The 24,531-nt window shown below is 32.8% G+C and overlaps 1 protein-coding gene across 1 annotated transcript in view; it reads right to left on the reverse strand.

The window, feature by feature from the left end:
- Positions 1-2,862: 2,862 nt before the first annotated feature.
- The window catches only part of Cht7 (chitinase 7), a 135,693-nt gene continuing 114,024 nt past the window's right edge, over positions 2,863-24,531 (reverse strand). Inside the window, exons 6-19 of the mRNA XM_073076179.1 lie at positions 20,734-20,857; positions 19,231-19,412; positions 18,658-18,785; positions 17,549-17,673; positions 16,279-16,392; positions 15,377-15,582; positions 12,383-12,600; positions 7,819-7,973; positions 7,313-7,484; positions 6,946-7,062; positions 5,869-6,004; positions 5,282-5,454; positions 4,745-4,946; positions 2,863-4,357 (exon numbers count right to left, since the gene is read on the reverse strand). Of these exons, the coding sequence (XP_072932280.1) occupies positions 4,143-4,357; positions 4,745-4,946; positions 5,282-5,454; positions 5,869-6,004; positions 6,946-7,062; positions 7,313-7,484; positions 7,819-7,973; positions 12,383-12,600; positions 15,377-15,582; positions 16,279-16,392; positions 17,549-17,673; positions 18,658-18,785; positions 19,231-19,412; positions 20,734-20,857 (2,267 nt within the window). The 3' untranslated portion in view covers positions 2,863-4,142. The remainder of the gene's footprint in view (positions 4,358-4,744; positions 4,947-5,281; positions 5,455-5,868; positions 6,005-6,945; positions 7,063-7,312; positions 7,485-7,818; positions 7,974-12,382; positions 12,601-15,376; positions 15,583-16,278; positions 16,393-17,548; positions 17,674-18,657; positions 18,786-19,230; positions 19,413-20,733; positions 20,858-24,531) is intronic.

Consider the following 24,531-nt stretch of genomic DNA (forward strand, 5'->3'; position numbering starts at 1 on the left):
ACAAATAGTTCGATATCGAATGACTCGGGGAGAGATTGATGGTTCGCTTTGTAACTAAGCTCTATTTTGTTAGGAAAAAGGGATTTTTAAAAGTTTAACAAGAAACACGATTCACGCCTTGACTAAGTGGAAAATGGATTTTGGTTTTCTCTTTTATATATTTCGTAAAATGATAATGGAAGTAAAATTTAAATTTGAGGTAAGCAGTTGGTGGCAACAGCAGTTAAAGATAGAAGGGAGTACTGGGTTTGATTCTCAATCAAGCATATTAATTGGATTTTTGCGAATCATCTGGATGTTCAAGGAACCGTAACATAGAGCCTTCTACCACGCAAACTCAGAACAAGCCACTACTGGTCCCCAATCTGGTTAAGATACTAATACTCAACATATTGTTTGAGATATGTTATTACCACAAAGATACACGCTCTACATTCGCGCTTTAAGGTGGTAGAACCCTTTGTGGTTCGACTCCGGCGGCACCACCGCCACACCTATTTCTACCTAATAACAGCAGTGTTAGGCGCTGCTGTGTTCTGTTTTGAAGGGTGTGGTAAGGGAGACAGACTTTTCCGAGGCGTTCCAGCTTAGTCCTCAGGGGTGGCGGCGCATCTGTGGCCGACCTCAGGTAGGAATATCTAATCCTATGTGGGGTTGATTACAGATGTCCATGGGCGGCAGTAGCCACTTACCATCAGGTGGACTGTATGCTCGTCTGCTACTCCTATATTATAAAAAAAAAACAATTTATTATTTAAAGCTAATTCATGAAATTGCATACTTCCTTTATTCCTACACGCAAATTGACACAAGTAACTATTAATAACCTCAAATCAAAAAAGATAGAATGAGTTCCTAGAATAAAAAAGTATAGAGAAAATTATCGCGTGTCGTGTGATGCAAAATATAATTCGGCATCAATTAGACATTCTCGCATCATTTAAGATATCTATTTACCAATACCAATTTTGAATATGGTCGAACCTTATGTGGTTAACGTGTCTGTCGCTCAAGTAGAAATCTAATCTAGATAATCTGGAGTTGCTTATCCTATTGGTGGTACTAGCCACTTACCATTAGGTACACTGCATGTTGTTTGCTTTTATAAAAAAAAAAAAACTTACATAAGTATAAGTTGTGTTTCCGCTAATTTTCCACGATGTGTTGTCTATCTTTTTTGGTCTAAGGTGATTACCATAACTTAATACACCGACCTGGCGTTGACTTTTACTACTTAACACGTTAATTCCGTTATGGTCTAAATGTTTTGTTTTTTATTGTTTTCTTCCAATAATTTGCATACTTTCTTTAGTTATATGAAACTTAAGGGGAAAATAGTTTCAATTGTAGAAAGTTAAATGTAAAAGTCCCTTGAGGTATTCAATCAGACAATTTTATTTCATGGATTCATAGTATAAGTATCTTAGAGTTTTTTATATACGTTAATTGTGGCTTCTTATCCTCCTGATCTCTTATATGCCACGGCTGTGTTTGTAATGTGGAGGTAGGCAAGAATTAGTCGGGTCTTGAGGATAACCTTTTTTTTCTGGAAAAATAAGAAGGGAGTAAATGTCCTCCACATTTTTTTATATTCCTTCTGAATATTATGCCAAATATACCAATCGCGTAGTTTAGTTAAAATGAGGAGTGACAAATATAATACAAAAATTAAATTATGTAAAACTTACCTTAACATGGTCGGAGTGAAGGTATTCTTTAATGTTTCGGAATACCTACATCAGTTTCATATTATTGTTATTTTATAGGTACAAGTAACTTGTTTCAATATTATTTATTGCATTAAGTATTCACGTTTGAACAAGATTAAAATAATAAATAACTAATGCATTCACATGACACAGGAGTCCGACAAAGCACCAATACCTTCCTAGTAGGCTTTAAAATATCAAAATGGGAGGTATCCTCTAAAATACGCATAATTATTCTTACAATACGTTTCATACGTAATTCTCATGATTTACCATAATACCTCAGGTAATATTATTGTTAATACATAAACAAATGTTAATCTAGACTTAACATGCCGTATTATATTGTACAAACGTAGTTGACATTGTTAATGTTATATGAACCTTAACATCGGACAATAAGCTTCAAATTCGGGTGGGTTTAGTCAAATAGAATTTGCATACATTAGTCCCGAACCAGGTATTACAGGATAACATCGTTGATACGAGAATACTTGATATAATAATGATAGTATTTGCTTTATTATACTGTTATTGGTCTAGAAATCGAATAAGCTATTTATTATAAGTTTGTTGTACAAATACTAATATACTCTACTCTTCTCTCTCTATTTACTAATACTCTTTGTAAATGGTAGAAAACTTAATTTGCAATTATGTTTGTTATTGTGTACCTTGTTTTGAGTTGAAATTTGGTTTTCAATTGAAATCTCCGAAGGTATCAAATAGTTTTTTTTTTATAATATTGGAGTAGCAGACGAGCATACAGTCCACATGATGGTAAGTGGCTACTACCGCCCATGTACATCTGTAATCAACTGTAAGCTGGAACGCCTCGGAAAAGTCTGTCTCCCTTACCCCACCCTTCAAAACGAAACACAGCAGCGCCTAACACTGATGTTATGAGGCAGAAATAGGTGTGGCGGTGTTGCCGCCGGAGTCGAACCACAAAGGGTTCCACCACCTTCAAAGATATTTTATAATTACCAATAATAAGTGAAGTGTATCTACTCGTATTAGGTATTATGATACTTAAGTTACTTTTTGTTTCTGGGTCTAGGTGTCAATTTACTTGTGTGTGTCTATGGGTACTATACCAAATAATGACATAATTGGATAATACAGGCCCAAGGAAAAATATAAAACACCCTCAGATCTTTTAAAAAATCTTTAATAATACTCTTACATCTCCTTTGTATCTAAATACAATATTTACAATCTTATAACTTTAATTATCTACTTAATTTAATAAAATTTTACCTAAACAATGTCACAACGGTGTCCTTTGTCAACTCTATATAATTCCCTTTAGACAATAGGCAGTATATAAGGCAGTGTATTAGCTGATTTGAGTATTTAAAAAAATAAAAAAGCTCGAAAATAATTAATTTTACAACTTAATTATACATAACAGTCCCAAAAACACACAACATAATAAATAATTCATTTTTGATACATAATTCGGTGGTAAAAAATTGTCAAATGTGAATTTATTTTTTCTGTTACGTTGACGTTTCAATTTTAGTGTTGCTATGTAAATTATAATGTTATGTACTTTTGTATGAAAATATTTATATACCAATAGATAATATTGTGTGTCTTTGGGAAAACAAGGTTTATACTTAATAGTATTTTAGCCTACGATCATGATTAGACCTGAGAATTAAAATTTCTATATTATGCGGACGCCATTTTCTCATGGTTCTAAAAAGTTGTATAAGGCACTTCGTATACAGGGATTTTTTGGTATCTTGACCATGATCACCACATCATTGGTGGCAACAATCACATATCCATGTGTACGAAGTGCCTAAGACACATGTACAAATTATTTTTATACAAAATCATTATCACTTATTTAATTTATCATTTTTCCAAAGTTTCTGTCATATCGACGAAATTTTGCGAAATACCTCAAGTCGGTCTAATGATTAAGGTAAGCTTGTATAATTTAATGATAAAACTAAATACATAATTCACCAATAATGTTAAAAATATACAGTATATCACACGAACTCTCTCTACTAAGTCAGATATCCAGTGTTGCTATAAATAAATATCTTATTTTAAAATGTACGCAGATTTTGAAGGTGGATTATTATAAATTCATGAAAAAATAAACCAATTTGTCAATGATAAATAATCTAATTTACAATAATAGCGTTATAGTTATGTTGTTGTAAGTACTTCTTTTAGAATTACCGTACATGTAATATTAATAGATTTCGTCCTAACGTAACTTTCGAATTACCCAAAAAATACATTAGTAGTATCTAACACAGCTATAATGCTATCAAGTGTAATTATTATTGTATTCCAATTCCACATTCGTCGTTTAGTTAAAATTGTTACTGTTTCAAGGATCTAATCCAGTGCTAACTAACTTAAGTGTCCGGGAAGTTCAATCGAATATCCTAACTTATCGAAATCTCTTCATCTCCTGGCAGCGGGTGCTTGGGTGTGATGAGTGCAGCCTTCGACGTTCTCGGGCCAGTCGCAAACGTTCTCGTTCGGGTTGAACACCAGGTTAGAGGGGCACGGCATGTGGTGCTTCCTCTCGCCTTCGCACATGTAGTACATGGTGCAGTCCGCCTTGTCAGGATGGTAGGAGATGTGACCGTCTTCTTCTTCGCAAGTTACTTCGGTGGCTGTTGGTTAAGAGAACAATATTAAATTAAGTTATTTCAAACAATCAACACTTTTTATATAATTGGGTGAATGTAGATTTCGTACCAGCACGTTATAGATAATTTACAATAATGGATAAATATAGGTACATTGGTCATATCGATTATTCTATTAGTTGTGGTTTTGATTTCTAGTAGACCTTTAAACGATATTCTTAGGGTATGTAAGTTTACAGATTACATTTTTATAGTTATTTTTCTAAACAATTATATTTGATTTCGTTCTGAAATTGAATGTCATATTTGTGTTTGCCTGTCTATGATGTGTGTGTAACATGACTATGATTAATTATTTTAAATTTATGGGAAAAGGCTTTGCGACATTTACAAATAGCAACAAGTACTTACGATCTTTAGTGGTGTACTGTCCAGTAGGACTCGAAGATTCATAAGGCCCATCGTACTCCAGCTTGACTTTGTAATCCCCAAGCTCTTGTTTCATGGCGGTGATGAGCGGGTACTTGCCGGTACCGCAGGATCCTCTGAAGTCGTCCATGTCGATCGACCAGACCATGATACCACCGAAGCCTTCTTCTTTGAGCCAGGCCATCTGAAAGTAAAGGAATGGTACTATGTAGAAATGAGTTCTTACAAAAAGAAAGCGCTAAAATTTATATTCAGAATCAAAAAATGCAAAATCATTATCATACAAGTACATACAGTTCATTTAAGAGACGAGAGTAAGTTTTCTGCATGGTCAATAAAAGTACGCTCTTAAGAGCATTGTTAACAATGCAGATGGTTTAGCAAGAAAAGTAGACAAATTTGACAGTATATAAAATGGGTGAAAAATAAAATGGAAAATATAATGTGAACGATTTATGACATTAACGTCAATTTGTGATCTAAACACACGTTTTTGTTAGTGATATGCTGATAAGTTACCTTAGTTTTCAGAGATCTTTCGTCATCAAATCCGACCCATTGGTCTTCTCTGTACGCGAAGGGCACCATCTGTTCATTGTCCCACACGAGAGTGGTGTTGTCTTCCCTGAGGAACTCGCAGATCTCATAGTAGGACATAAAGCCGGCCTCGTTGGTGAAGCGACCGGTTTGACCTGAGAAAAAGACAAAGTTAATTTCTTACCGAGTACTAATATGTAAGCAGTAGAAAAAGGATTGAAATCCTGTTTTAAAATCTTCATTCATGTTTTAGGGAGAATTCCATTGTTCCTACGAGCGTTCTAGCACAGGAATTGGAGGAGACTGATGCATACTCAAGTTTATATTATTATATGCAACTTATTCTTCCTTAAAAATGTCTATTAAGGCTAAGTTTAATGATTCAATTTATTAACATCTGCTAGATTCCATATTTGCAACATTTAAGCAAATCTGTTAAAGAGTACCCAAACGCGCATGAAGCTTTGATGTAGTATTCACCTTATTTGATCTAAAGACAGAAGGTTATGCCAGCAACTCCACAATACATACATTATCAAAGAACTTTCAAAAAAAGAAATTGTACTTACCGCCACCAGAAGCAGGGGCACCAATGTCAAACTGCGTCTCGTTGATGAGCGTGAAGGATCTCCCGTACGTCGGCATACCGATCATCAGCTTCTCTTTTGGAGCACCTTGACGAACCCATTCACGGGCTGAGTAATCCTGGAAGCAAGACAAAATTTTATTTATGACCATTATTGAATTATGGATAATAGGTATTACCGTTGTATTTGATAATACTAACCATAATCGTGATCATGAAATTGGTAATAATTAGGATTATCAAACTCAAAAGTCATTAGTTTTGTATGAGAATGAGTCAGATTTAAATATTCCTGATTATTACAATGAAATGACAACTAAATTTAAAAATAATCAAAAGTACTTTCGACAGCAAAAGATAATTAAAAAAACAAATAAGTTAATAAGAAAGAAAAGATGGAAAGTTTTTTTTCCTCAATGTCTTGAATCTTCCGTGTATTAACTAAGCCAGTGACGTAATAAGAGTTCGTAAAAACCGGTTTGGATTTCTGAAATAATTATAAGCTTTGATAAATTATTCCCTTTTGTTTGTGAAGTTAAGCAACTTCTATCTGAGTTTTCTCATTACGCAACAAAATCTGTTAATTTATTTTCTGGTACGTAACGAAAACCTTGTCAAAACTTCTAATTAATATGAGAGACTTTGATTAAAATACATATGTATATAAACACATTTAAGAATTCAAAGCATATTATTAAAACTCAAATTGATTAATGTCAAGTATGTTGTAATGTGCTTGTGTTGTTAGCTTGATTTTGGTTTTTGTGTGTTATTATTTAAAATATGGTCGTTGCTGGCAATAAAATTTAGCGACATCATGAACAACGACATCGAGATTGAAATATATCCTTAAAAATACGGGTACCTTGTGTAAGAGTCATTCTTAGGTCTTAAGCCTTGTATTATATTGTAAAAACAACATTTTATCAAAGCGAAAATTTGTATCAGTAGCGTTGTTAGGTGCATAATATGATCATCATCTAATTACCATCACTGTGAAAGATCTAGTCATCTTTAAGTCCAATTTATTAGATTGCGACCTCGTTAAAACAATACATACCACTGTAAGTTTCTTCTGGTAGCTGGTAGCACTTTCTAGAGGGAAGAGCGGACTGTTGTGTCCAACTTGACGCTCCCACTGGCCGTGGAAGTCATATGTCATTACGTTGATGAAGTCCTAAAATAAACATGATTTCAAATTATTACAAGGTCTATGCAACTTACAGAAATGATCTATTTGAAGAATAGTATGGAGTGATCACACACATAGTTAGCAAAAAAATGCCGTAGATAGTTAGAAGACTTAATTAAGTTTATTCTCAGAATGAAAGGAATAGAAAAATATTCAATTTTGTTAAAGACTTAGTATAAAGACATTAACTAAGTCATTATATTCTGAATGCCGTGAACTAAAAGGAGTAACTCACCAAGTATTTAGAGATTTCAGGGACATCATATCCAGCAGCAATAGCTTCGAAGGACGCAGGTACAGCAGCGGTGAGCAGCAGACGAGGCTGACCAGATGTCTTGGCCTCTCCCTCGAAGGCCAGGCGGAGTTCTTTCAGAAGTGACACAAATGCTGCACGGTCATCAGCTCCTCTGTTGAAATCAACCATGTAAGAATAACCAAATCTATTGTTACTATTTATTCCTCATTTAGAAGAACTCTGCTTTAATAAAAATAAAAATATTACAACAAATGTTATTAATGGACTGAATATAAGTAAAAATTGTTTAGTGAGCTTCATCTTAGGTAAAGATTCAGTAGTAATTGTTTTAAAACTTGAAAAAGCAGCAGTCTTCGTATGATATACTAATAAATCGTGTTAATTAGACGATAGTTATTTAGAACAGATTTTTTTTTATTGTATTTTCACTTTACGTGACTTACGATTTAAAGTAATACTATAACTATTAGTAGTTATTAATTTACCTAGGGTATTCCCAATCAACATCCAGACCGTTGAACTGGTAATCCCTGAGGAATTCGATGGCTTCGTACACGAACTGGTTCATACGGAACACGTTGGAGGTGAGTTCTTTGAAGGGCGTGGAGCCGAAAGCCCAGCCACCAATAGCCAACAGAATCTGGAATATAAGGGCAAAATATAAAATTAAGTCACAGAAACCATTTTGATGACAGATTTTATGCCTTTCCACCTGCATGAGAGAACGTAATGACGATCTAATTCTAATTGATATGTCAGAGTGTGGTAAGGAAGTGACACTTACACGGGGCATACTAGCTTAGACCTTAGGAATAGCAATGCAGTTGTGGTCGACCGCAAAGGACTCTAACCCAGTTGGGATTGATTACAGATGCTCAGTGACCTTAGACCAAGTGGACTGTAGAGTATACGCGATTGTCATTTTTTCATATTTATGTCATCTAAGATTTATTACACTATAATTCGCCTGTTTAGTTTAGTTGTTTAGTTTAGGAGGAATTCAGTGACATACACACGCACATAAGAAATATATATATATATATATATAAAGATAATATAGAGATAATAAAAACTATTGGACTAGCGAACATCTGGGAATTGAATACAAATCGAATTAATAATTTATGGATCCAATCCTATAAACATTTTAGAAGAACGAAAATTAAGAGATTAAAAATTAATATAATCATTCGGAAAAATAGCCCTTAACTTCACCTTCAAGGCCATAAATTAGACGTACGTAACGTATTGAATTAGTTAATTACTTTGTGGTTATTTATGACACTATACAGATTAACGAATGTAAATCCGAAAAAAGTTTATTTGATAATAATAAAGTTTCATTGATAAATGAAACTTTATCTACGACATACCTACTGTTTCTTCGAGGCATTTTAATTCAAGTTCAATTACTGAAAAAGAGAAGAGTTTAAAAGGGAGTCGCTACATTGGACAACATGATTATAATGCTTTAACCCTGTAATTATGTATCCACTTTTCTATACTATGTTCACATAATATCTAAACTGGTTAGATTTATTTGTTTGTCACTTAAGAGTTTATTACTCCAAGTTACTTCTTTAGGTAATAAAAAAACTAGCATACAGCTAAAGAGATTTGCAGGGCTATAATGCGAGTAGTTAAGATTTAATAGAAGCGATTTTCACCCGTTTCATGCAGGCACGCGAGCACGCAGAAGTTTATAAAGTTCTAGTTCTACTAAAAATCGTTCTGATTATTGAATTTTTTGGGCACTTAACTTAAACGATTATGAAAACCCCAAATAGACGACTTCTCAAAATTGATATTATAAAAACAATTTGTGAACGTGTAGAATAACCAATTTAACTGTCAAAGTCACGTACGTACGCCAATTTTACAAAAGAAAAAAAAAACTTGCAAAATATAGGGACATTCTATGTGATGAATGTAGGTACACTCTAAGAGGCTAGTGCTTAAATATTTAGAGCTTTTGCAGATAAGGGCTTGAAGCAATTTATTTTATGTTTCACTTCAAAGGGATATTGAAATATTTTTCAATCTCACTAAGTAGCTTTATAGGGATAGAAATTGTTTTCTTAGGTTTTAGTTTTATTAAACCTTACTTGTTCAAGGTTGTTACGTAATTTTTATGTTGAATAAATGTTTCATCCAAGCGTGTTAGTACTCTGTGGGTTGACTTCGGGAGTACTACTGTCATCTGTTTTCACTGTATTGTTGCAGTGTCTTATTAAGCGCTGTCTTATTAAAAAGGTGAAATAAAGGAATACACGTACACAGGACATTTTAAATTAGTCCTTAGGTATCTCAATTTTATTTAAAATTCATTACACGATGTTGTTGATTAACAGTAATGATGATCACTTACCAGTTTTCCAAAATATTAGTATAGACAAGAACTCTTTTTTTATTTAATTCTTTTATTTATTTATTGTAATTTATACAATCTACTTTTACAAGTATTTGTAAATAAGATAACTTGAATCAGAAATATTTCATTATTCAAAAGAAAAAGTAATTAGAAAAATAATTTTAAACCGGCTAAATCTGCTTAATAACACGTTACTTATCGATGTCACAACAGTTAAAGTAAAAGTTAAAGTAAACTTGCCACTTTGCGAGAGAATTTCAAACTTGTACCAAGTTATGAGCCTTTAAAAGTTTTTAGAGGAATGGGTTAATGTTATTCTCTTAAGTCTTTTCTTGCCTTACAGAGTTGCCAAGTAAGGCACATCACACACGTAGCACTACCGACTCCAATACAATGCCTTACTAAGTTTCCACGCGTCAACAAATTTGTTGAATACATCTAACAGAATAACGGAGTAAGACGTCGCTAGATTTGTATACACGTGTGCGACGGCCCTTATTGTAAATAATATTACAATGCTATATTCCAACGAGCGTAACTTGTTCTATTAACTTCTTTATTCTGTTCAACATTTCCCAAGAATGATCGTTAAAAGTTGAGGAACTTTTGAGTAGGTATTTGATACAGATACGAGAGGTAAAGATACAGTATTATTCGTATTACAATTTAACTTGATGTTGTGAATCTTTGTGCTTTGAAATTTTTATGCTCTACAAGTTTTCACAATTTAATTAGGGCCCCGACAGACGTGCGACTATAAAAACAATTTGTGAACGTGTAGAATAACCAATTTAACTGTCAAAGTCACGTACGTACGCCAATTTTACAAAAGAAAAAAAAAACTTGCAAAATATAGGGACATTCTATGTGATGAATGTAGGTACACTCTAAGAGGCTAGTGCTTAAATATTTAGAGCTTTTGCAGATAAGGGCTTGAAGCAATTTATTTTATGTTTCACTTCAAAGGGATATTGAAATATTTTTCAATCTCACTAAGTAGCTTTATAGGGATAGAAATTGTTTTCTTAGGTTTTAGTTTTATTAAACCTTACTTGTTCAAGGTTGTTACGTAATTTTTATGTTGAATAAATGTTTCATCCAAGCGTGTTAGTACTCTGTGGGTTGACTTCGGGAGTACTACTGTCATCTGTTTTCACTGTATTGTTGCAGTGTCTTATTAAGCGCTGTCTTATTAAAAAGGTGAAATAAAGGAATACACGTACACAGGACATTTTAAATTAGTCCTTAGGTATCTCAATTTTATTTAAAATTCATTACACGATGTTGTTGATTAACAGTAATGATGATCACTTACCAGTTTTCCAAAATATTAGTATAGACAAGAACTCTTTTTTTATTTAATTCTTTTATTTATTTATTGTAATTTATACAATCTACTTTTACAAGTATTTGTAAATAAGATAACTTGAATCAGAAATATTTCATTATTCAAAAGAAAAAGTAATTAGAAAAATAATTTTAAACCGGCTAAATCTGCTTAATAACACGTTACTTATCGATGTCACAACAGTTAAAGTAAAAGTTAAAGTAAACTTGCCACTTTGCGAGAGAATTTCAAACTTGTACCAAGTTATGAGCCTTTAAAAGTTTTTAGAGGAATGGGTTAATGTTATTCTCTTAAGTCTTTTCTTGCCTTACAGAGTTGCCAAGTAAGGCACATCACACACGTAGCACTACCGACTCCAATACAATGCCTTACTAAGTTTCCACGCGTCAACAAATTTGTTGAATACATCTAACAGAATAACGGAGTAAGACGTCGCTAGATTTGTATACACGTGTGCGACGGCCCTTATTGTAAATAATATTACAATGCTATATTCCAACGAGCGTAACTTGTTCTATTAACTTCTTTATTCTGTTCAACATTTCCCAAGAATGATCGTTAAAAGTTGAGGAACTTTTGAGTAGGTATTTGATACAGATACGAGAGGTAAAGATACAGTATTATTCGTATTACAATTTAACTTGATGTTGTGAATCTTTGTGCTTTGAAATTTTTATGCTCTACAAGTTTTCACAATTTAATTAGGGCCCCGACAGACGTGCGACTTTTGGATTTAATTATAGATGATTTAGTCCAGTTCTGTAAGCTAGATGCATCGACTAAAACCTAACCTACGTAACTGAACGCGGAAAAAGCAATGCAGCGTTCATGTAGTCACTTTAACTTAAAGACGTAAGGACGTGATATATTGATGTATTCGCTAAATCGTGCATTGCCGATATAGAAAGTAGCAGGTCTATGAGAGCCGTTACCGCCGTGGCTGCAGTTTTTAAGTTTCATTGTTAGACCTTTGTCTATCGCACAAGTTGCTTACGTTTGGACTTCACCATGTTGCTCCAATGTATATTATACGAGCGTTTGCCCGCCGCTTCGCTCGCGTTAGGAAGTAATATTTACATCCCCTATTTTATCCTTTCTTAATTTCTAAAATCCTTTTTTAGCGGATGCCTACGTCATAAAATCTACCTGCATGCCAAATTTCAGCCCGATCCGTCCAGTGGTTTGGGCTGTGCGTTGATAGATCACTACGTCAGTCAGTCACCTTTGTGTTATATATATTTAGATTTCTGCTATCCCATCATAATAAATGGATAATAATCTTTGTAAACATTGAAGCACGAACGAGTTTTATGAACTATATATAACTTACCTTCAGATTAGGGTTTTTCTCTCTTAGCGCGACGACCTTGTCATACATTTCAGCATCTTTTTCATCTCCTTCAGTGAGCTTATGGTCCTTGAGAGTAGCGAAGGCGTAAATGATGTGGGTGCAAAGAGTAGGGTCCACGTTATCGGGCATGAAGCGCCCAGCGCTGGGGCGTTTTGATGACCAGGAGGTAAGGTAGCAGAGGACTTGGGGCTCACGTTCTGAAATAGAAGAATAGTAAAGTATATCTTTAGATTATTGAGAATTACATTTGTAATATATTTATATAAATATTAATGAAATTAATTATATTTATATACATTTTGTGGTATTCATAAGCTATCAATTTTCCGTGATTTAAGTTATGCGTTTATTTTCCTGTGTGCTTTATACCAATCAAGGCGCTCATTTTTGTACTAACCTAATAACACAGTCATTTTTAGTAATATACCCGACATCTGACAAAAATAAAAATAGACTATTAGTTAAGTAATTCGTTTTTTAATGAGTTATTTTGATCACAAAATAATACTAAAAAATACATAATGGGTAGTTTTTGTACATTGAATAAATCGCTACTTTTCATCATTATAAAATGATATTATTTTTGACGCGGCGGATTAAATTTATTTTTACCAGGTGTACATTTTTCCTTCTCCTATTTTCAATAATACCATTTTTTATTTCGCGCAAGTAAAACTCAATCCAACGAACTATTTCTCGCTTCGCACAGTTGCACTTCGTAAAGTTTCAGCATTCATGAAACTTCTATAGCGCCTGAAACTAATTAGCATACTGCAATAAATCTATAAGATGCATCTACGATTCGCATTCCTGTAACAGCAATGCGCGTTAAGTATGCATATATTTTCTAGGTTGGGTTGCACCATGCAACTTTAACGTTAACAAAGGCCTAAGCAACCGTCAAATCGATGGTTAAAATTTTATTACTCTCACAATTTTAGTTAAGGTTTTTATTACGTCATAACTAACACATTAATCACTCAATTGGTTAAAGTTATTGCATTTGTCAACTTCCGGATCTACCAACGTCGACTGAAAATTGTGGTGTCAAATGACAAGTGACAAATAAATAAGTTACACGAATTACAAACAACAGAATTTTTACTTCCATTGAACGGACTTTCGATTACCCTTTAAGCTTATTGATTCTTTTTTGTCCAACTTTAGACTAACATAAGTCATTTTAAAGCTTTAATTTTCGACTTTTCATAGGCCAGCAACGTAACATTTTAAGTTCGATGACAGCCTTTAAAAAATAATGAAACTTCGACTCAACTTGATAATTATTATGATTTTATATTATATGATGATATCAAATAATGTTTTCCTAACCCAAGTTCCATGAACTTACCTACCTAACATAATAATTTAATTAAAACATCCTTCGGAAGACCCGAGAATTTACAATCCAAATTAATATACCGAAGAAAATGGTTATTAGATGAAGACATTAATAAATTCCTAACGACATAATATTGTTCATAAAAACGTGCTTTTCTTTAATATACGCTGAACTGGGATTCCATAAATCATTCAATTAGAAAGTATTTAGGATGAAATCTAATTTTCTTGCTCGCGAATGACATTGAAGAGTAATCTTCGATATTAAGATCTAGTCTTTCTAAATTGAATGATATTTTCAAAGGAAAATTAATGTTTGTCATATGATATATGATAGGCAATATTTACTTCGTCTGCATTTATTTTTTCATAAGTTTGATGAAAAATGTAATATACAAGGCTTTCATACTAGCTTTTCATGTTTTATGAAGGTTACTTAGTGATTTATATGACCTGACAGGACGTAACATAAAGAAGTAATATCGTTCATATTTATATGAGAGGAACATAAAACTATTCAAAGAACTACTGGCAGCTCTCAGAAATATGTTATTTATTACCAACGCCCACTCGAGAACGCGTAAAACTTTCAAGCACCTACTTGTAGAGATTGTCGCTTTGAGTCATAAACCTGACGGGTCTAAATCACGAGACCCATAAACTTCCTTTCTTGCTTTCGCCAAATTATCGCGACCCCTCTCACCCTTCCATTTAGCTCACACAACAAACTGTAGTTATAACATCGGGGCTCTAATACCCTGGTCGTTAAAGACTCGAGCGTAAAAGCCCTCGATGTCTCAAACTTTTAGCAACTATGTCGCTGGCTGTCGTGTCAAGCCATTCTTAGCAGTTGGAAACAACAGAGTACCTAGAAGTGACCCTTGTGACACTCCTCTTTAAGATTTGTAGCTTTTAGTGTCACGTGTACAATACTTGTGGTTTCTTTGTCGGAATATTGAAAAGTTTGCATTTCATTGCGGAGAAAATTGCTAAATTAAATTGCATGCGTATCAAATATATTACAATGTAAGTTATACGAACGCATTGGCGAAATCTTTAGAAATTTAAGTGCAAGTATCATAAGCGCTTTAGAAAGTAATAATGGAGTGATATAAAAAATATTGTCTCTGTCAATTGGTGAGTGAAGAGTGAAAGTTGGTACTGTAATACGTACACTGGGACATATTAAGTTACGCGCAAAAAGTTAATAAAATGCGATCTTATTATCGATTGGAAAGATATGTAATACGTCGTAATATTTTATTCTACGTGTTTCTTCTTACCAAGTTGTTATTTTGTGACGACTGTTCATAAATGGTAGGTAATTAACTGTCGGATTGAATGCTATTGGTGTTACATTGACATTATTTTTCAATATGTTTTTCTTTAAGGATATTTTTTATCGTTTTAACTTTCTGATTTAAGTGATTTTTATCACGCTTATATAAACTATGGTCATTTCTTTGTAAGTAAAGGCTTTAAGTTTTGCTCTGAAATACTTTACATCTTCGATACAGAAGGAAATGCTCATTTAAAATGACGTGATATTATTGTTTTTAATGAAAGTCATATTTAACTGCATTTTTCAGATTTCCCTAATAGATATTTTGTTACATATTACTCAATACTCACTGTTCTTGTCAACCAAAGCATTAGCGATGGTGGGATTCTTGATCACGAGGGTTCTCGTGGGTTTCTTCACTTTGCTAAGAACATCAGTCAGACTGATCTTGATTGGCTGTGGTTTCTCTGTGACTTCAACGACTACGCTGGCTGCCACTGATGACCAGTCTACATCTTTAGCGTCTTTTCCACGAGATATTCCTCTGAGTTCTTCCCTGAAAACGAATACCGTATGTAGATTTCCATTCTGATTTGAAAAGCTTTTTTTTATGTTTCTATAATAAGTTGAAGATATGTATTTGGAATAGGTACATAATATTGGCTTTCTAAATTATGTCACTATTAAACCGTCTTAACTAGGTATGCTTTACTCAGGTTATCTCGAACAATATCCTTCTAATTACAGCGAAGGAATTTAATTCGCTTATTAGGAATATCTGAAATGCAGTATGTTGACATCTAATTAACTGGTGTATGGAGGAAGGGAAATTATTGGGAGGAATTTGGGCAATATTCAGATGTGGGGCAGAATTTTGAGATTCATGAAACAAGGACGATATTAAAGACATATTTCTTAGCCAAAGATCACAGGAGAAGTATTTATGATGGGAATAACAAGGGTTCTAGCAAGGTTTTGTAGATTTTTTTAAGGTTTGACTTCAGTCAACACACACAGTTGAGTTACAGTTGAGTTGAGTTGAGTGACAGTGACAGTGATCTAAGATTATGCATAAAGTGGACCTTATCATATGAAACAGGTTTGAAGTAATCATATAACGTTTTATTTAAAAAATATTTAGTAGTTTGCATATCTCTAAAAACCTGAAGATTAACTGTTTGCTTCTGATATTATTGTAACATTTCAAGTATTAGAACGGAAGAATTGAATTGATTGATAGATGAAGTGTTACCTCATGGCGCCGATGAGTGGGTATTTGACGTCACCACCGCAGACACTGCCGCTGAAGTCATCCATGTCCACGGTCCACACCATAGCTCCTCCGAAGTTGTTGTCTTTAATCCACCTGATGACAAATTACCGTGATTAATATTAATGAATAGGGGTTCACTTAAATCATCCTCCGCATGTATAGCGGGACTTCTAAATGATTAAAAAATTAAGTCTAATAACCTTCATAGCCTTCTAAATTATTAAGAAATAAAAATTAAATGGTGCCGATTAAATTTATGAAACATTACTCGTATCGTAAACTAATATGAAATAAACCCGCAAGAGTAATAAGGCGTGACTAACGTACGATAATTTCAATCATGTAATGAAATGCATAAATGCAAATTTACAATTTCTTTATGAAATATATAAGATATGAAAATAAGAAGGTATAAGACATGGTTAATTATTCAATTTGTAAAACTAAGACTGGAGTATTATTAAAAGATCGGTTGATTATCATTAAAATAAAATCTCTCGTATCGATATTCATAAAATTAATTAATTAAGTCATGTCCCAATTACACTCCGATTTATAAACTTTAAAGACAAACTTGGAACATTACCAAAAAATAAGAAGTTGTAATAAACTGTAATAAGTTTACATCGATTTTCTTAGCCTTTCGATATTTAATATATCACTACACAATATACAATACAATACAATACATATCTTTACATACGTCACTGTTTACTTTAGTGACAGATATATTTAAAAATGATTTTATATCTTAATTTTTAACATAGTGACTTAATATTATAGCACATTATTTCTTATCTCTCATTTTAAAACGCGGCTGGACGATAACTTTATTATAATTTCCTCACGTCGAAATAAACACTGCTTTTTTCATAACCGGGATCGCAAATCCCGGTCATAAATTACCGGATGATCCTCATGAAGAGCGAATCGAGCAAACAAAGGCAGTCAATTTATGAAGGCGCGTCACATGATCATTGTTGATAATGGAGTAAGGGTGAAAATTGTCTAACGTGAGATGTAATAAGCTACGTGCACTATCGTTTGATGGTTTGAAGGTGGTCTAAAAAGATATCGCTAAAGCCGAAGCTTTTATAGAGATAACTTGTATAGGAGTATATTCTAAGATAATATTTAAATAATTCATAAAATGTTTACTCTGGCCGTGAGAATTTGAATACGTCGTGGGGTCAGTTAATTACAATACTTATCTGTAAGTTTGTAAAGCATTATAATTTATATTCCTCACCTCATCTTATTTCTGATGGACTTTTCATCATCAAAACCGATCCATTGGTCTCCGTGGATAGCGTAAGGCACCTTCATTTCGTCATCCCAAACATATGCGCCTCCGTTGCGTAGAATTTCACAAACCTGTTGGATTAGAAAATATATATCAAATTTCTTAATTTATGAGGCTCTGAGCGCTTTACGGCTAAATTAGGTAATAACTTCTACACGACGTTTAGAAGGTTCAGATTATATTTATTTATATTTCATCTATGATGCTTTTATGTCCAAATAGAAATTAATCAGTGAACACATATTGCTAGGTAAAGATAATTAACAAAATATTCAACGAGAATCTATTTCGTAGAAAGCTACTGATTAAGATTTCATGTCTTCATTCCTCATTGTCTCTAAGCCGGTCGTCATCAAACAAGTTCACTTAACTGGAAAATGACAATACGGCTTCAGAGGTGTCTAGAAATGAAGATGTTATCATTGTAGACTGCTGCGACACAATTTAGGCTTGAGACCCTCCGATAATAACACACGTCTTACCATCAGCGACTATGATCTAAGAGATAAAATACATGTCTTGTTGTTAAAAAAAAAGAAAGATAACGAGACATAATAATATATGCATGATTTATAAATTTTAAACATTTTAAAGTGGCTTACTTGACCTAATATTGGCTTGAACTTAACCAGATTGTTCATTCTATTTATGTGTACGTATTCACAAATTTCTGTTGATTCGTTTTTATGCATGAACACCGATAAGTTTTGACAAAGTTAAGCCTATGGCTTTCTCTACAAATGATGATATGAGACATAATTGTAAAATATGTACATAATAGTAAATGTTAGACATAAAACGTTCGTTCATATACGAATGGTCAATAACGATGGTCAATAATCCTACTGGTTTATGTGCACGCCCCTGCTTGTTCAGTCATAGACAGATTTCCTATAGAACAAAGCTTTCAAACCGAACGTTTATTTAGCAATTCTCTTTCACTATTGCTTCTGACTGGACCAACAATATCGTTTGTCTTTAACGATTTCATCGTTAGCTCACTCATTCGATAAGACTACCACCTAAAGGATAGGAGAATGTTTAATGAAAATCACCTCGTAGTACGCGAGGAAGCCTCCTTCCTTTGTGTACTCGCCCGCCTTGCCCCCTCCACTCGCTGGAGAATTCACTTTGAAATTGTTAACGTTGGACAGAGTGAACGTTCGTCCGTATGTCGGCATACCTGAAATTTTTAAAGATTGTACCCAAAGCCGTAATTTTGAAAATCTTTTGTTGGAAGCAAATCTTCCGCATGCTAAAGAGGTAAACCCGGTTTAATATTAAAGTCTCATAACCGCAGCGGATGCGTTTACTGCATGATAAGAAGATTAAAATTATCTAGAAGCGGTTGAGCATCCGGATATTAATATCAAAATTTAGTCTAAAAGAAATTTTAAAGATAATCTGAATATTAAATATTTTTCAACATGTTAAAGATAACAATTTCTCGAATCTAATAACATTACATTAAATAAATTACGATGAAATAGGACTGTTGTTATAAAAAGTATGAAAAGTAGAACTTAAAAATTAAACATTTATATGAATAAAATAAAACTTATTAATGTATGAAAATATTTCGCTTCAATGATACTAAATATTTTAAATTAAATTTTCTTTTAACTTACCAATGATAAGTTTCTCCTTAGGCGCACCAAGTTTAACCCAGAGATGAGCTGCATGGTCTACTGAGAGCTGCTTCCTCCATTCAGAGTCTGAAGACGGGGCGTACAGTGGAGCATTGTGGCCGGTCTCCCTCTCCCATTTGCCGTGGAAATCGTACGCCATCACGTTGATGAAGTCCAGGTAACTACATATTTATAGCTGGGTTAATTTTAGGAATGTTTTAACTAATTAGTAAGTTTTCATATTACTTTTCTGTGAAGGTGTTTTTTGGCTTGAATGAAAACTGTTGTAAATATGTAAATAGTTTTCAGTAAATTTACATTCCTCCAATCTATACCAAGAAAACATATACATAAAGGGTAAAAGATGTAACAGAAGATAATACATTTTGTTGAAATTTGGACCGAATTCTTTGGACATTTTTCACGAATAGTGAGAATATCAAGGTGCATCAACAGTAAAGCTTATTATCTCACCGTTTCAAAAGTTTATTTCGAAATCGACTTAAATATTGTCTATTCGAAACATGAAAAAATATATCGCACCAAGAAAACCTAAGAATTTTCTCGCGAAAACTGGGAAACTCCATTCACTTATTCTTCGTGAAAGATATTATTCATCTGTTATGAAACTTATGAATTAAGTTCCGTATCAAATGGTGCGGTTTTGAATGGCGTGCCGAGTTGTATAGGCATTTCTGACAACTTGATAAGGGCCCGACATCAGACACTATGCTACTCTACCACGATTTGAGTGCTGATTCTAAATAAATAGTAGAATTTGATGGAACTTATCACGAAGGAGATAAGGAAGAAATCCGAGCAGCGGATGGTTTGAAAAGCGAAACAGATAAAGTTGTATTGAATACATTGTGTGTGAATGTGGGAAAACGTAGCGAATATTGAATAATAAGGCTCCAATGGAAACTAAAGAATATTTTGCAATGGTAGCGCTCCTTGTGATTAATTAGGACAATATTATGATAGCGGAGTGTTGCTTACAAGTTACAAGCAATGTACAATTAAAGGATTATAATCTTTCACTTTTTGTATCACTGCCTTTGTGTATGGCTAATTGTATTAGTAATGCTATAGTCTTAACTATTTTAGATTTTGTTATCTAAGTAGCGGAAGGAGCTAATTCTCATGAACAATAGTGACGGGAATAGGTGTTGCATAAGTTACATGTTATGAATTGCAAATACATTTTCATAATCTATCGTAAGATTATGAGCTTCGCTAGCGGCTTAAAGGCTACAGTTAAGAAGCTTATAAACCAAGTTAAATCGATTTAGAATATGTTATGAATATGTGGATGTAGATCTTTAAACAATGCAAATAGACCAGTATACTACAATGTATAATTGAATCTAAGAATAAAGTTTGAAAGTACTCTATGCACATATATATATAGTCTGTTAGAAGATAATCTCTCATAGCAAAGTTGTTGGTTGGTCGACATACATACACATAGTTATTTTAATCACCGATAGTGATATAAATTACCTGGCAACAGCAGGCACGTCATAGCCACTCTTGATGTTGTCAGGGCCCACTGGTACAGCGGCTGTGAGAAGCAGGCGTGGTTTCTTTACTTCTTGAGCCTCAGCTTCAAACGCTTCACGGAGTTCTAGAAAGAAATAAAATTATCGTTATTATTTTTTTCATTGTTTAAGAATTAAAACATTCTCTGATAGCATGAATATGTCTCTTATTGATTTTAATTCAGCATTCGATACCAGTATTTAACAATTGGATATTTTGGACCATTAAAAGAAATGAATGGTATTAATGTTCAATTCTTTAATGACAGACCAAGGTCGGCGTTATAATTATAAAGACTATAATTTACAAAAAAGAACTTCATTGCATAATAATATTACATAATAGTGTGATGATTTAGAAGTTACTGAACTATTAAATATTGGACTTAATAGTGTTGATAGAGTAAATTATCATATAAATGGAAAAAAACGTATCATCGATTAAATATTAAAATTTTATTTGCAGGTTTGAAAGAAAAACATCATAAACCATGGTCGTCAATAGACATATTAAATAGAAGGTAGGTATTCTCCAACATTGGAGATAGTGTGGGAATGCAGTCTCTTCTGTTGTTCCTTTGTCTTTATTGACAATTATTGATTTATAGCTACTGACGGACTGACGGTGAGTAGGTCTAACGGCCTAGCTCGCTTTACAATAGTAAATTAAATAGCAAATATATAAATTGGTTGCAATAAAATATGAATCATAAACTAGTAACTTAATATTACCTTAAGGAATGTGAATATAAGAGATACTAGAATATATAAACAACGAATCTCGATATAGATAATAAGATCGCCATTTAAATTTTAATTCCACTTTGTTAATAATAGATAATAACAATATAGTTTTATCGAGCATTAAGACATTTAAAACAACATGGTATTAATTTAAACATTAAAATTTAGTATAGAATTATATATTTTAGTAATAAATTCATTAATTACCATAATTATGACCTCGATGATGTATTCAACTTGAACCTGATATTTATTTCCTCCTTAAGTCAAACCAAAGTCAAGGTATGTAATTATAATCCATAAAATATTTTATCGAACTCTATAATTAAACAATAATATAAATAAACCAAATGTGTTAAATAAAAAAACTTTATCTAGTTTTAGAATAGATTAAATTATTCTCGATCTTTCGTTGCTTCGAACCATAAGAAATCTCCTTAAGAGGTGTCTTGTTACTTTTGCCCTAAATTTCGAGCACCAAATACAGTACAATATATTAATAATTCATCGCCTCGACCTTTGGTAAATACGAAACAACATAGCACTTCATTATAAATACCAAAAAAGGCTTCAAATTCAAAACAATCACAAGCCTTTGTGTTGCACATCAAACAAACATTTTAAAATGTAAAATACATTTTGGAATACCATTCAACAAACGGCTTTTACACAAACATCGCTCAAAGGAAATCGGTGAACAAACGCCATTTCAAGTCACAGTGAAAACAAAATGGTCGTTCGCAACTTACTAGTTAAGCAACGTACGGATGAAACTTTGAAAATTTGAATATTTATTGACTTTTAATATTATTTTGCAAATATGAAAGTTCACGTAAGTAGCTGATTGAAAATCATTTTAAACGCGCAAGTAATGGACTAGTATCTTATCAATAATTACAAAATAATGCGCGTGCTGATTTTATTACGAAAACTTTACTGTTTTTTATTCTTAAATAAAATAAGTTCAAGTTTTTCATTAATATAAATTGAAAGAGATTGATTCTAATTTAAGATATTTGCTTATCATTTGTCATTGACATTAAAATAGCATCTAAATCTGTTTAGAACTTTTAATATGTTTCTAATGACAATTATTAATTTGTGTTGAAGTTTTCCGTTTGGCAAGCCACCCATTAGTAGTCGCTATTTCATATTTCCGACTGTAAATTCCAGTCCTTTTACGCAAAGTTACATATTTCATTTTCAGTCAAATTGATGTCTTTGTCGAGTTGGCGTGTAACCAAGAATGGGTAAACTTACATTAGGGGAAGCATTTCGCTAGTTTACGGTAGTTTCTTTGAGATTTTAAATGCATTTGCGGCTTTATTGCCTGTCTTTAATTTTGTTTTCGTTAGTCTTTGAATGCGGCTCGAAGGACCAAAAACTTTCGAGTGAGTCATTTCAATTTATATTAAAAATATTGTTGTATTTTGTACAATGACATAATATTGACATACTATTCAAATAAAGTTTGAGCATATCAACTTATGATTTAATATTTTCATCATACAATAAAATACGAGAATTCAATTTTTATTTACGTTCGAAAATTCGTTGGTGTTCGTTCGTGTGTGAAATTAATCAAAATATTTCCATTTGTTGAACATGCTAGTTAATTAATAATCAACAATGCTTTTCTATTCAATATTATTGTAAGCTTGTTAAATATAAGTAGAATACTGTTTTATCAAAATAATACGTTTCAATTGTATATTGTGTCATAAGAAAACCCCAAATTCGTCAATAATTATTTTAACATTAATCAGTTCTGTTGTCATTTAAATTGGAAGAGAAAGTAGGGTAGGTACATAAAATATAATTGGATGTCGCATTAATTAGTGCAATTAAGCAGAAAATGTTATTGTAGGTTTAATTAATTATGTAGCATTTAAATAAAAAACAAATTAAGATTTGCCCTCATTAAATTTAAAAAATAAATAAATAAAAGCTCATGTTGCTTATCCTTCAAAAGGGCATACTATAGGAATTACTTGTTATATTAAAATATTTTAGAACACACTACCAGACTTGACCTCTCCTAGAGTTAATTTTCATTTTATCTTCTCACAAAGTACATAAAAGTTAGTTTGGCTTGTGACAATCGGCTGAACCAAGTGTGTTCATAACTACAGTAGGTGAAAAAATCACAGAAATATCTCTTTACCCCCAAATTTACCCAATCAGTCTCCTACGAAACTAAGTATAGAAAAGCGGCTCTTCTACACATTGCACTCATTCTGTGTAACCACGTGACTTAAACGCACGATAAAATAATGCTAAAGATTTATGGGTCCAAATATTTAATATCCTTAAAGTATTTGAGCCTCAAGTATCTACATATCCCACGCAAACTAGCGAACAGAATTGATTGTTCAACAAAGGCTCGTGAGTAACGTTCACTTTAAATGGACCATCCTTTCAAATCCTTTAGCTCCAGTGTGGGAATTGTGCTAAATGAATAACAGGTTCAGTATAAATTATACTTCAAATACACTACACAATAAAACATATACTAATAATACTGAGGTGTCTGTCTTTAATATAAAATTTAATTGAATTTATGTTAACTAATGACCCATTTTTGTAAACCGCTGACCCAGTATTGTAAACAGGTGACCCATTATTTTAAACCAATGACCAAGTGTCTAATGCTCACGAAAGATACCGAAAATAATGTTGATTATTAGAATAATGGTATAAAATTCATATTTTCTGAGTCTCTGTTTTTATACAAATTATTCGAACAACAACACTATTTATATGAAGACCAATTTAGATTCTTTCATTGCTGATACATACATATTACGTGTTTTGAATTATGTATCAAAAATTTTTAAACAACAAGAAATGCTTTACTCCCAGATAGGATTAGATATTCCTACCTGAGGTCCGCCACAGGTGCGCAGCTACTCCTGAGGACTAAGCTGGAACGCCTCGGAAAAGTATATCTCCCTTAAACCAGACCACACCCTTCAAACCAGAACACAGCAGCGCTTAACACTGCTGTTATGAGGAG

Source organism: Epargyreus clarus, unplaced genomic scaffold (assembly GCF_041222505.1).
Source record: "Epargyreus clarus isolate Ecla_fem2 unplaced genomic scaffold, WU_Ecla_fem_2.2 ptg000008l, whole genome shotgun sequence".
Classification (NCBI taxonomy): Eukaryota; Metazoa; Arthropoda; class Insecta; order Lepidoptera; family Hesperiidae; genus Epargyreus; species Epargyreus clarus.